The sequence below is a fragment of the Aulostomus chinensis genome, chromosome 9, assembly GCF_037954235.1.
Source record: "Aulostomus chinensis isolate RoL2024-O1b breed Wild chromosome 9, RoL_Achi_v1.0, whole genome shotgun sequence".
Lineage (NCBI taxonomy): Eukaryota > Metazoa > Chordata > Actinopteri > Syngnathiformes > Aulostomidae > Aulostomus > Aulostomus chinensis.
In genome coordinates this window covers 5,433,589-5,447,608 of record NC_141328.1, presented here as the reverse complement: position 1 = coordinate 5,447,608, position 14,020 = coordinate 5,433,589, and the positions used below count along the sequence as shown (strand labels likewise).

General features: G+C 42.6%; 1 protein-coding gene across 1 annotated transcript; it reads right to left on the bottom strand.

Annotated features, from left to right (window-relative positions):
• Window positions 1-409: 409 nt before the first annotated feature.
• ankrd52a (ankyrin repeat domain 52a) lies at window positions 410-13,770 on the bottom strand. Its single transcript, XM_086213304.1, has 28 exons — window positions 13,582-13,770; window positions 12,916-12,999; window positions 12,726-12,804; window positions 12,477-12,547; window positions 12,089-12,289; window positions 11,894-11,981; window positions 10,613-10,755; window positions 9,870-10,082; window positions 9,069-9,147; window positions 8,845-8,959; window positions 8,590-8,672; window positions 8,387-8,504; window positions 8,208-8,276; window positions 7,963-8,103; window positions 7,263-7,325; window positions 6,980-7,091; window positions 6,735-6,806; window positions 5,834-6,035; window positions 5,632-5,719; window positions 5,349-5,466; window positions 4,885-5,104; window positions 4,693-4,780; window positions 4,486-4,569; window positions 3,570-3,715; window positions 3,295-3,377; window positions 3,103-3,185; window positions 2,567-2,658; window positions 410-1,880 (listed from the first exon to the last, which is right to left on the bottom strand). The coding sequence occupies exons 1-28, from the start codon at window positions 13,606-13,608 to the stop codon at window positions 1,609-1,611; spliced, it is 3,234 nt and encodes a 1,077-aa protein (XP_086069430.1). The 5' UTR covers window positions 13,609-13,770; the 3' UTR covers window positions 410-1,608.
• Between the last annotated feature and the right edge of the window lie 250 nt (window positions 13,771-14,020).

The following is a 14,020-nucleotide window of genomic DNA, read 5'->3' as shown; positions in this document are numbered from 1 at the left end:
AATAATACTAAAAAAAGAAAGAAAAATAATAACACATTCCAGGGAAACAAAAGCCCTTGTGACAGTGATTGTCTATTCAATAACATTAACAAAAAAAGGCCAAAAAAAAAAAGAAAAAAAGAAGAAGAAACTATTGCTTGAAAACTGCCCAATAAAAAACAGCAGACAATACTCAAATCTGTTCAAAATCGTATGAACACCGAGAAGTTGAGATATTTTTAAGACTCGTTCACCAGCTCCAAGAAAACACTCCCTCGGTTAAGAGCTTGTTAAATCCACAACGCTGATGGCCAGTTCAACTTCAGAAACACAAGAACAAAAACATGCCTGAAAATCAAACAGATTGCCCCCCACCCCCACCCCCCCAATAATTAGGCTATTCTAATTCTGAAACACCCCCCCCCCCCGAAAAAAAAAACACTGTTAAAGAGATGGGAAATAAATTGAAATGGCTTGTTCATTTATGTGCTCAGATATATGATGCTTTGATGAGGTGTTGTTGGCAGATATTACTAGTAAAGCCTTCATCTAGAAATAAACAAGGCCTCAGTCAGTCACTATCCTACAGTAGTTCTCTAGTCCTACAAAAAGAGAACATTAGGCCTACGGACCCTGGGTGAAGATGAAGCAGCTGCTAAACGAGTTGACGAGGTATATCAAGATCTATTGTCTTTCTCTATACAGTACAGTTCATCTCAAATAAATAATTTATAGCCATAGTAGTGTTGATCAACTTTGGTCATAACTTATGCTTAGAAACATTCTAGCTTAACAAACACTTATTTAGCATCTTTAAAACATCAAGTCAGCATCAAGAAGAAATTGATATGCTGACGTGGAGCATGGCCCTCCTTTGGAAGGAGACATGCTAATGTATTCAGCAGCATTACCAAATTATCTTAAAATGCCAAACAATTATAGGCCGTACATTTACACTATGGAATTACCATCTTTGTGACCCTTTTCCAAATTTCGGATTGTACTGTAGTACACAAGCATTGCACTCTTAAGCAAATTTTCCCTTGTGTGGTTCCTTCATAAAAATCTAGGCTAACGTACATTAAAAACAGAAAGGAAGAAAAAAAAAACAAAGAAAGGAGGAAAAAAAAAATCTCAACAAATAAAGTCTTTGATCATTCTTTTGGGAAGGCTGTATGTTGCTCTACAAAGTCACCAAAAACCGTTTAAACATGATATGACTTTTATACTGAATGATATGAAGAAGATACAGATTTCCATGCTCTTAGATGTCGGTTATATTATTATGTTGACATGATTTTAAAGGGTTAAAATGATTTCCAGATGGCCAGATTGCTAGTGTTTGTTTCGGATGCCACACTTGATTTGAGTGACCCTGTAGAGCAACGAGCCTCTACGTATTAAGCACTACTAGGAGATGGAGGAATGGAGTCTAATTGCATATTAGGTTTGACTGCACCTCAAGAGAAGACCAAACGCTCACGCACACAAAGACACACAAACACATACATACACAAGAGAATAGATATGTGGGTGGGTGCTCTCCTGGTCCTCAGGGCCATGTTAAAGGGAGTCACCCCCTGGTGGTGATGATGGTGATAACTGCTGACTGAGCGGGGCCACGAGACCTCACTCAGACAGACACCCATCCAGGCCAACAGGTGCACCGTGACGGTCTTTGACGTAGCCGTTGTGGAGGCCGTTGCTGGGCAAGGGGGCGCAGGCGGCTGTGATGCCGCAGTGCTTCAGCAAGTTGAGACCCGGGGAGGGGGAGACCGTGGGAGAGGAGCAGGAGCAGGAGGAAGGATCCCGCTGGGGGAAAGGCTTCATGGTAGAGAGGATCAGAGCCAGGCAGTCGGCCACGTCCTTGTTGGGAGCACAGGCCAGAGCTGGGGTGTGGCCTGGTGGGTGGACACATTCAAATTATGATGCACAAGCTAATTAAAGAAGACACATGATTTATATCAGGACATTAAATGGTCGTTCGAAAGGCGTTTGAATTTTGCCTATTTGCCATAAATAAAGCTAAACCAAGGGTTTTATACAATTTTCCAAAACATTTCCACACTCTTGAGGGAAATTTTCATGACCCTGCATGATCCGATCTGGTTAAACATGAAAACCAAAATCCATGTCAGCATTTACCAGAGTATAGTAAACCGCAATCAATGATTTGATACAACACTATCACCTATTTAAAGTTAATCCTTTTTAACCAAAATAGATTTTTCTGACTTGATATGTAGGTATTAGTCAACCAATTTTCGATGAGTGGTACTTACACACGACTGCATTTCAATTATGACTGATTATTGGATAAAAGTGTGTGAGAGTCAACTCAAGGACAAACAGCCTCATGTGATTTCAAAAATTAATCACAGGCTTTCAATTTAACACCCTCGCAATGTTAAAATCTGGTTGACAAGAGGGCAAATATGATTGTATCATGCTGGTTTTGACCCCAACAAATTTCGAGGCTTCATTTTTCATAACACAGGGAGCTAGGGTGGGAGAAAATATTTTAGTGTGATGTGTGGATTGTAGTTTGTGGAAATGCCCATTTAAACAAGGAATGGTAAAGCTTTACCTTCCTCATCCACAGCCAGCACAGTGGCTCCTCTACTCAGCAGTGCCTGCACCACCGTGGCCAGGCCGTTGCGAGCTGCAAGATGGAGGGGCCTGGAGGAGAGGGAGGGAGTTTGAGTTGGAGCTACTCGGCTGACTAAATAATCAAACATTAGAACATGTGACAAACACCCCAACAGAGGGTCCAGTCAGCAGGTAGTGAACATACGTGGACAGACATGTTTGCAGTTAACTGACTTATTAACTTTAGCAATAGCTGCATTCTAGTCAAACCGTTCAGTTATTCATGACTGAAACTGAAAACCAAGGCCGCTAAATGGAATTCAGCTAATAAAACACAAGGTTTATGTGTGTAGATTCAAAAAGATACATCTCAAAGTCAAAGATACCACAGTCAATATAGGTTGCTTAAAATATTTAAATTTAATTATCAAAAATTGCCAATAAATGACATCTGGGCTTTCTAACGCTGTTGGCCTTCAAGTGTAAATTTCTAATAATTGTTCGATGATTTGTTGAAAGGTCATAAATGCTTACATTTGCAGAGCACTGTTGGTGGCGTTTATGAGAGTGGGATTGTGGATCTCTCCCAGAATCAGCAGAGCACACATCTCATGAGCCTGAGGGGCAAATAATGAGGCCGTGAATACATACATGCGCTTCTGCAAAAAAAAGAAAAGTATACGGCTCAAGACAGAGAAATTGTAGTTCAGTGAGTTTCAAGTGTACCTTGCTGCAGGCCAGGTGCAGGGCAGTGTTCTTGTTCTCATCCAGCAGTGTCAGGTCAGCCTTCGCCCGGTGAAGGAGGATGGCTGAACAACACCAAAAACAATCACGCCAACGAAGACGACAGATGTCACATTCTAACAATCATCGCTGGGTAAGATGAACAGCAGACCTTCCTACGACCAGCGTGCTACATTAGCTCTCAAAAAAAAAAAAAAATCACAAAAATAAGAGATGGAAAAGAAAAGCATCTAAGTGAAGTCCCTGAGCTGACTTACCCACAGTGCCACTGTGCCCCTTGTCAGCAGCTACCATCAAAGCTGAACGTCCACTTTTGTCAACTGCATTGACCTCTGTACCATGGCGAAGCACCAGCTGAAGTCCTGCAACATCCTCAGCGAATGCAGCAGCATGCAGTGGGGTCCTACAGGCACACACACAGACAGCCCCAGACATTACTCTATAATCAGGGGTCTGACAATGAAACAATAGGCCTTTAAAAAGATTCAGCTGAGAGGACTGAAGACCAACTCTCAGCATCTTGTCACCTTTGTCTTTAAAAAATGATGTGGTGTGTTCTTTCAGGAAATTACATCTATTCAAATACATATTTTGGAGGAGGATCAAACGGTTGTGATCGCAGGTTACAGAGAAATACAAAACCGAATTAAAACGTCAAATGCCACTTAGTGACACCATCACAAACAGTAATGAGTCTGAAGCTGTTGGGACGAATCAGAATGTCTGAACATGTTCATTTATGTTAACAGGAAAACTCTTATTTCACTGTACAGCTGCAGAGTATGATCTGCTCTATCACAAACACGCTGAAGACGACAAGTACAGCTCAACTGTCCGTGAGCAGTCCACCCTGCCTCACTGGGTACTTGAGGACATTGTTAGCTGATCAATGATGATACATTTATCATTAACCTCTGTGGTAAAGCTAACAGCATCACATCTGTACATGAAACCAGCACATAGAACAGTATCCACGAGCGAAAAGTCATTCGGATCTTCCCATGTGACTGAGTGTGTTGCCTGGGGAGGTTTTTTTTAAACCAACAACCAGCTTATCAATCATAACTTGGTTGTCTAACGCTCTTCTTCGGGACTAGGATTAGTTGACAATGAGGGGAAATTCTCAATTACAGTTAATGCTGAGTAAACTGGTCAAGTGTTCTGCAGTCTCACCTTCCTTTGGCATCTCTGGTCTTAATCATGTGGACCCCAGCAGACTCAAGAAGCCGCTCTGCAGCACCGCTGTGGCCATTCATCCTATCAACAGAATGGCTTGTTCATTAAAAGAGGATTTCCTCGAAACCTCTAAAAAGGCTGTTTTTTTGTAAAAGGTAACTGGTTTTCAACACACCATAAAAGTTATCCTAAGTGTATACTCACAGAGCACAGTGCAGGGGGGTGAAAGGGTTTCCCTCTTCATGGATAAATGTTTTAAATTCAAGTAAAACCTCCAAACAGTCTTCATGCCCTGAAAACAAACACTCAGCATTACACACAGCAGATGTCACAGTGATTAATTACAACATTTAAGCTTGGGGATTAGCCATTTCCAGTTCATCACACTGAGCAAACCTTTATAAGCAGCCCAGTGTAGTGGGGTGTATTGTTTGTTGTCCAGCAGTTTATTTTGAGGGTCTGTTGCCATGGCGGCCTGCACCAGACTGGCCAGGATCTCCGTGTGGCCTCTGGATGCAGCGTAGTGCAGCGGTGTCCTACCCTGGGCGTCCCGACACAGTGCAGAACCTTTGTGCTCCAGCAGGGCTGTCACACAGTCATCGTGGCCCAACACTGCCTAAACAAACACCAGCATACAGAGGTGAGACCAGCTTCACACACATTTACAAACACTGGATTTTGAAGAATACATCTGTAGGTCAAAATATAATACAACATAGTAATAATACAATGTATTGTTGCTTTTGTGATTTCCAATGAAAAATAGAACACTTGGATGTAAATGCTGGTTAAATCTTTTCTGGATTTGTTTGGCGTAGCTGACGCTCTGCTAAGAACCAGTTAAGAGCATGTTGGCCTACCCCTCTGTGCAAAGCTGTGCTGCCTCTCTTGTCCTTGGCATCTGGCAAGGCACCCTTCACCAACAGGAAGTGGACACAGTCAGTGTGACCTCCTAGAACAGCCAGCATCAGAGGGGTCCTGCAGGGGACAGAAGGAACAACACACACAAGAGTTTTTCCACTGGAGGCTCTGAGACCAAAACAGCTTTTAGCTTTAGGAGTTCTTCAAAGTTGAAGGGACAAAGTGAAGCCAGCATTTACACAGTAAACAAGTTGTCGAGATGACAAAAGGAGAACAACTCACTGGCCAAATTTGTCTGCGACATTCGTAAGATCCCCCTCCTCCCCGTATTCAATCATCATGCGCAGGCAGTCTGAGTGACCATTGGCAGCTGATTTGAAATAAAGAGCATTTTTAATACATTTTCTCCAACAACATGACATCTAACGCATTAAGGGTTTAACAACCAGTGAAGCGTGAAATATTCCAGCAGAAAGCAGTTTACCTGCAACATGAATTGGAGTCCACATGAGGCGGTTGTCATTGAGGAGGCAAGAGGCTCCCTGAGCCAACAGCACCTCCACACAGCGGGTGTAGCCTTTCTGAGCAGCTAAGTAGAGCACAGAGCGGCCCGCAGCATCTTGCATATCCACATAGGCTGCAGTCTCCGTCAGGACACGCAGCGCCTGCCAGTGACCCCTATCAGCCTGAGAAGAAGGCAGTCACATCTTCGCATTCAGTCACGACTCAGAGGCGATCGCAACCACGGGCAAACAGTTATAACTCTTAGAGAGACGATGCAGCCGTTTGAAAAGGGTTTCCGTCAATGTATTTTTTAAAAAAAGTATTGTATTAAAGAAAATGCGAAATACCAAACAAAAGCACTTCATTTCACACAGTGTTTTAAATGCTCACTCCAGGTGGTTTTTCCTTATTTGGAAAACTGTGCAAACGGGAGATGGAAACCTTTGGTGTGGATAAGCTCTCTGTGGGGAATCTTGTCTTTGTCTCTGGACAGCCTCAACATGTCCAGCACTAACTGGTACTTTAGGAACAACTGCAACTTGTCCAGCCATTCCTCAAGACCTCTCCCCATTTCTCACTCCTGGACTGCTATTCTTCTTCTTTGTTTATTACAACCTTCTGGCAGCCTTACATTTCACAGCCAATTTATTTCACTCAAAATCAGTGCATGGAAACACACCAAATGTGCATTTTCATGAATGCAACATGTCTGCTTCAAATTAATTGGGGTTCTGGGAAACTGATGAACATTTTTCAAATTTTCTTGACATTTTACAGATTAAAAGATTCATTAATTAATCGTGAAAATAAGATATTATTAATCACTAATTATGATGAAACGAAACATCAGTTGAGGGTCTAATCAAACGAGAAACACTCACAGCAAGATGCAGGGGACTGACTGGAATACTGCTCTCTATGTCTCCTAGTGCATTGAAGGACATCTCCAGGAGCTAAGAAAAGAAGGCGTGAGTTAGCACACTGATACAACTGTCAATCAAAATTAATAATTTTTTTTGGGTCATGCATAGCCTGCAAAATAGCCAATTAATTGCATATTCACTACATGAAAAGACTGAAAATGCTATTGGTTGTGTTGTTATTCTGGTTTAACCCAAGAACGCACCAGCTCCAGGTTCTGTTTGTTGCCATGATAAGCTGCATAGTGAACAGCACTGTAACCCTTGGAATTGACCATTGATGGATCTGCACCGTTGTCCAAAAGATGCTCCAAGCAGCTGTTAGAAGAGGAAGACACAGAAAGGACAAGAAAAACCTTAATTCAATCAGAGGCCTCGAGGCACATCTGTAATCCACAAAACAAATGTTGTGTCACTTTATTCAATCCGAAGCCATAAATACATTGGACATGGTCAGACGGAGGAGAAGATGAACAAATAAAAACTCACAAGTACGACTCCTTCGCCTCATCTTCATCATTTTGATGGTTCCCAGAAAAATGACGATCGACTCTGACGAGAACAAGAAATGCTTTGATTTAATAATCCACGGATCTTGGTTGACATCAGTATAAAATACACTTCACTGTCACATAGCACAGCAGTGAATGTGATTAGACCATGAAACCGGATATTCAGAGCATCCATGAAAATGTCTATGGCCTCAAATGATCGTGTATGCGAGGAGCCAGGTTAAGTTAGGAAAATGTTTCTTGATTTGTGAATTTCAAATCCAACAGCCATTTCGACAAGGGATGCACAAGCAGGCACAACAGCAGTGTCAACCTGTGCGATTACATAACTCCAGCAAAACAGAACTCAACCCACAATCATGCTGACCAGAGCTGCACAAATTTGCAGAAGTGGCTTCTTTTTGAAAAATAGCTATTTGTTATTTCTAATTATTTAATAGAGTAAACCCTGTTATTTTGAAATCAGTAGAGCACAAATTTCAAAAATTAGTATTTTGTGTGCAGTTGTCTTAACCAAGCAAGACAACTCATGATACCATTAATTCATCATAATGTGATCGAAATATTGTACTCCACAGTTCTGATATGACTTTTACTCCAAACTGTTCAACACTTTCGTTGACAGCTGTGTGCCAGACATGAATACAATTTGGACAGTTATAGTGGTGCTTTCCAACCTGCTGAAGGCTTGAGAGGCGGCAGAGTAGTGCAGGGGAGTACAGCCTGTCTGGTCAGGCTCGTTGACCTCAGCGCCAGCGCTCACCAGGGTCACAGTGCACTGGTACCTCCCATTAGCAGCCGCATAGTGCAACGGTGTCCTAAGGGAAGGAATCGGGGAGCGAGAATATAGTTATATAAGCATCTAGAGAATATGACACAGAAATATTTCAAGAGTAAAATTGTCAGAGAAGTGAACCCTCACCTTCCCATTATGTCCCTCTTATTCAAGTCGGTACCACTACTTAAGAGCAAGTTTAGACATTCAACATTTCTGGAAGGAAAAGCAGGAATAAAATTAGACTTAGTAACAGATGACATGTGTGAACAGAGCATTACACGTTATTTTAATATTCCGATGTCAGAGCAGATTGTGCATCTCACCCTCCAGAGGCAGCAGCGTGTAGACAGGTTCTCCCAAAGTTGTCAGGGGTGTTTATGTCAAACCCAGCTGACAGTATATGCTCCTTACTCATGGATGAAACTATACTATACAGCTGACCTGCGAGGTAATGAAGCAAGAGATCACGGTAATGGCTAGAAATGAGTAAACATAGCTAATGCAGCGTCACGTAATTCTGACAAACCTGAGGAGAGTAACTTGCGACAACAGTCTGAAAACCCGTACAGCACAGCTAAGTGCAAGGGGAACATTCCATGGATCCCACGTCTAGAAAACAACAACCAAGTGTTAAAAATGAGCCATACTGCAAATGGAAGACACCTCAGATGGCCTGTACTGTAACAGGAGATAGTATAGATGTTAATGCTTCAGTAATTGGGCTTTTCAATGTCGTAGTGCCATTATGATCAGAATTTATACCATTCAAGGTTTTTGATACCTGGCCGTGTCTGCTCCGTTGGTCATCAGAGTGCTGATCAGCAGTTCATGGCCATACTTAGCAGCAACGTGGAGAGGAGTATTGCCATACTTATCCACACAATCAATTTCTCCACCTATTGGAACACATGGAATGGAAAGTGAATCAAAATGCAATTAGGAGGAGAGAAAATCCTGCGCCACCAGAGCCTTTGAGAGCCATGAAAACAGCACAGTCATGCTGACCGTTCTGGATGAGGATCTGAGAGCGCGTGAAGCGTCCGTGAATGGCTGCCATGTGCAGAGGGCTCTTCCCTTCTTTGCTCTGAAGAGGATAAACACAGCCCCCCCCCCCCCAAAAAAAATATTAAAACAATATTTCATCTTAAGTGCAGTTCGGAGATCATTATGAGATTCCTTGACAAAGCTCCAAAAACTGCAACAGCCACTGCAAACAAGCAGTCTGTCAACTCCACTGACCAGTCTAGCAACGAGGCTGAAGTATGGCAAAAATTATAGTCTTGCACAACAGGAAGTTTTGATAGTTTCTGCAGCAGCGCTAATACTTTCCCAACGCTTGCTCAAGTGCTCTCTGCTTCTTTGTATCTGGACATCAATTACTGTGTTCAATATTGAGATCCAATGACATGAGGCCATCTTTTAAAAGGGCGCAGTAAGATCGTGAATCCTCGAATTGAATTTTTTTTCATTGTGTGCCCCAGTTTCACACATACAGTGTCACTTTAGGCAGCCTAAGTGTAAAGATGAATTTCCCACACGTACATTCACACTTTTTTTTTTTATAAGGGTTTCTATAGGCAGGAATATGACGTGTATCTTTGTTCTTTCTTCACATCCACCCCCATGTGTTGATCTTATTACTTTGGACTACTGCTAGAATCGAAAAAACTAACATTTATACCAAACTTTATCAGTGTGATCTTCAGCTTTGACGGAGACCTAACCAAGTAAGAGGAGCAGTACTGCACTAGCACGTATGTACCTGTAGGGGGACTGAGAACGTGATTAGTAACGACTTATAGCCACCTGCTGGTTGACATCTGCCCCATTGTTGACCAGCAACTCCAGACAGAGGGCACCGTTGGTGGACACGGCAGCCAGGTGCAGAGGGGTGTAGCCACACTTGTTGGGCTGGTTGACGTTAGCGCCGTGGTTCACCAGCTCGGTGGCCACAGCCTCCTGTCCCATATAGCAAGCCACATGGAGCGCAGTGTTTCCAAAACCATTGGGCTCATCAATCTGACAGAGACCGAGTTAAATATGACACATGATGAGACAACAGGACTACAGGTACATGGATGGCAATATAAAGAAAATAACTAAACAGCATTTTCCAGCGACGTTCACCTGAACAGTCTCAAAAGCATACATGATTTGGAGACTATATAATTGCAACACCATTTCCACAATTAGAAATAATTATCTTTTTTTGTCATTATTCCCAAAGTAACTCAGAAACAACAGCATCACTTTAGTTGTGATTTGCACCAAGGAGGTGTCATTAACTGTAAAATACAATTTACAGGCTTCTCTATCTCTGCATCACAATACTTTATTTTAAAATGGGATTTTGTTTGCAAGAGACTCACCTAAACTCATTTAATAGAATATTATCTTATTTGATATAAAGGTCAAATATTTTTATATATATATATATATATATAAATAAAATAAAAATGCTCTCTATGTAAATGTTACCTATGCCTAGATCCTGACGGAAGGATTTTTGACCAAGTGGAAGAAACAACGCTGGTCAAAGAGTCTCTCACCTCTGCTCCCATCCTCAGTAGGTATTTTACAATTTCGATGTGACCGCTGGCGGCAGCAGCGTGGAGAGGCGTGTAGCCCTGCTTATCCTTGCAGCTCTTGTCTGCACTGCGGGACACCAGCAACTTCACAACCTCCACATGCCCTACGGGACAGGACACCAAACAAGAGGAACGATCCTGCATTATTATCACGAGCAGGACTTGCAACCAATTGGACAGAAGAAATGCAATAACCTTGTAAACAAAGACTTTTATGAAAATAAGACTCAACCAGTGGTTAATTTAATCAAACAGCAGGAGTCCCAACCTCCTCAGGCCATAAAAACATTGAGTTAGGAAGCTAAGAATTATCATTCAGGTCTGGTGGGGACGATCAGAATTAAACAGTTTTTGGTACTTGGTCAGGTCAATAAATTGTCTGCATTCTATAGATTTTCATCTTTAAATCATAAAGAAAAAAATTCAACAACATGGGGATACCTTCTAGCAACAGCCACGATGACTTTGAGCCCTCGGGCCAGTTGCTGTCTGAATGTTGTTGCGCCTAAACTACAGTAATTACGTTTTGAGGCTGTCGACCATAATTACTCTATTTTAGGGGCAAAGACAGTAAGACGGAGGCTGACTCGAACATTGCCCAGAACTCAGTGTCTCACGCAGCCACACAAATCAAACTGGGTCACTGGATTTTGGAGCCTGACACACAATGACTGCAGTTACACGCATGTAACGGAGAAAATACTTCTACAGGAAGTTCAGAACCGTGCATTATGAAAGACGCTTTTTCCGTTTCTCCTACATGACACAGAAGCAGAGCTCATTTGTCGTCAAACATAAAGACATAAAAAAATAGTAATTTTAAACAATGATTGTGCTTTCATCTATAAGAAATTACGATTTGATTTGATTTTCCCATTTTTGCCTGAGTTTGGGAAGGTGACCTTGAGAGATCTGAGCGGTGCCTTTAATAAAATGCCTTATCATTATTACTTTTTTTTTTAAGCTTTCTTGAGCATCAGGATGATCATAATCGTGTAATTAAAAAAAAAATTCAAAATACACAAATAAAGACAGATAGATGGAATGGACAACATGTACCTCAGGGTGGTTACAAGTCAGTCTCATGACGGTGATGACGGACCTGTGTCACCCAAAGACTGTGGTGCAATGTTATTATTCACTGTTTAAGTAAAATTAACCCTTAACAACAAGAGTTTTTAAGTTATTTGAAAGTGAGAACTTAAGCAGAGCAGCACTGGCAGCAAAAGGACACTTGCTTACCCAAGTAAGCAGCACAATGGATGGGTTGTCTCTCCTTCTTATCGATGGCACTCAGATTGGCCCCTTTGTTCAGCAACAGCTTCACCATCTACAAGAGGAGACAAACTGAAATTGTAGACATAACTCCTAATTTAGCACAATTCAAAGAATCTAAAAAATGCCCAAGAGAGTTCTATTGTTCTGTGTCCCACTCACCTCCTGGAACCCACTCTGAGCTGCGTGGTGCAGGGCAGTTCTGCCGGTGCGATCTGCCATGTTCAGGTTGCTCAGCTGGGTTAGCAGGGCCTCTGCACAGCGGGTGGCACGATTGGCAGCAGCCACATGCAGCGGCGTCTGCCAGAACTTGTCTCGTGCATTTGCCTCTGCTCCACGCCTTAGCAGCAGACCCACTGCCCTCTGGGAAAAAGGAGGAAACCGCAATATCTTAAAGCAGATATCACATCTGCGGTTCGATGAGTTTCCCCGTCAGTGCAATTTTTGGCGCATAAATTTAAATGTGACCTATAATCATGGAGGGTGAACGCACTACACAAATAGAGGATGAAGTATTCTTACTGGGAGACTGAGATCAATTTTTGCTTACTTCATTCCTGGAAGCAGCCGCTCTGTGCAATGGGGTCAACCATACATGGTCTTTAGCATTTACACTGGCACCTGAGAGTCAAACAACAAGGACTTTAGAAGGTGAAGAGCCATCCTGCTGCACAGTGAGCTGACAAAGAGAGATGTCTGCTCAGGCTGCTACAGAAGATTGAATGTGCAATACATTTATCTAAAGAAGAGGAAGGAAAATTGTCAGGTATTATAAATGCATGGAGTGCTGGTCACTCACCTGATTCAATGAGGAGGTCCATTATATGGACGTCACCCACACAGGCAGCAGCATGAAGTGGCGTACGGCGCTCTTGGTCCTGTAGCATAAAAGTAATTTACACGTAATCAGGTGTAAATTAGATTTGAATTCAATGCCCTTCATGATCTTGACCTGTTTTGCATTGAGCCTTGGTGCAGTCCAAACCTACCAGTGCATTGACATCCTCCTTTTTGTGCAATAATAGTTGAACTTCTTCAGCATTACGATTGAAGATGGCCTGGACCAGAGGAGGCTGCAAAACAGAAATTCTTATTTAATAAACGCTATGCTAACGCTGCATACAATTACGCTTAAGCTGATTCCGCAGCAACTCTTCCGAGTATTTTCGTCACACTGCGTACAATCTAGCTGTCCAAATCAAGTCTCCAGGGCACCATCTTGACAGTGAAACTGGTAAATTAAGATATAATTTGGTTGTTTATGGCGCTTATACTCTATATATCCAAATTAGTCTCGTTTACCTCCAGCAAATACACGGAGCCCTGATGAGGCCTACACAAGAGGCCCTGGTACGTAATGCTACTTACGTCAGCTAGCTCCTTTTAGCTAATTGTGCTACAGAGCTGGCCCTGACCCAGAACAGGCCTAGACAAGAGCCGCAGAAACGTATGCGTAGACGGATAGATGTGGTCGATCACTACTTGCAGATTATGTCATTATGCTGCCGCTATCCACTAAATGGACCGCAAGTCACCAGCAAGCTAGAAGTGAAAACAATGCAATCTGCGAATAAGACGTAGAATAGTGCGCACAAGAGCAGGAATTTCCCAGCAAATAGACTGCGCCACAGCACAAACACGGAGGCTTGTCGTACCTGGTCTGCAATGTTGAGTACTCCCATCTCCCAAACTCAGCCAGGACGGAGCTCCTTCATGAGGATAAAACTTCGAGGTATATTGCGGTGCGCTACTGTATCCACTTTTCAGACTACACCCATTGCTAAGTTGCAAACAGAAATGCGGTCTTGATCTGTCACTGTTGTTGTCTGCATCCAATGTCTGGGCTGACGATACTGGCTACGACTGTGCTGGTCCGCCTACAGGCGTGGCGGTCTGCTTTCCACTTCTTGGGTGCAACGGCGCCACCGTGTGGCAGAAAAACATACAGCATAGGAAACGGCCTCTGCCGACTGCTGAAGAATTTCGACAGGAATGCGTGTCGCAGTACGTTCTAATAGCAGTTGTGTTCTTATGTTAAAGCGGGTTAAATGTTGTTTATTTTGAAATTTGATTTAAAAAATATAACTCCGACGA

Bases quoted from the DNA above. Each gene is read 5' to 3' on its own strand.
- ankrd52a (XM_086213304.1), bottom strand. From the start codon at position 13,608: ATGGGAGTACTCAACATTGCAGACCAG. The intron at 13,000-13,581 runs GTACGACAAGCC...TCTGTTTTGCAG, and splicing joins TACTCAACATTGCAGACCAG to CCTCCTCTGGTCCAGGCCAT. The intron at 4,570-4,692 runs GTGAGTATACAC...TTCTGTTGATAG, and splicing joins ACCCCCCTGCACTGTGCTCT to GATGAATGGCCACAGCGGTG.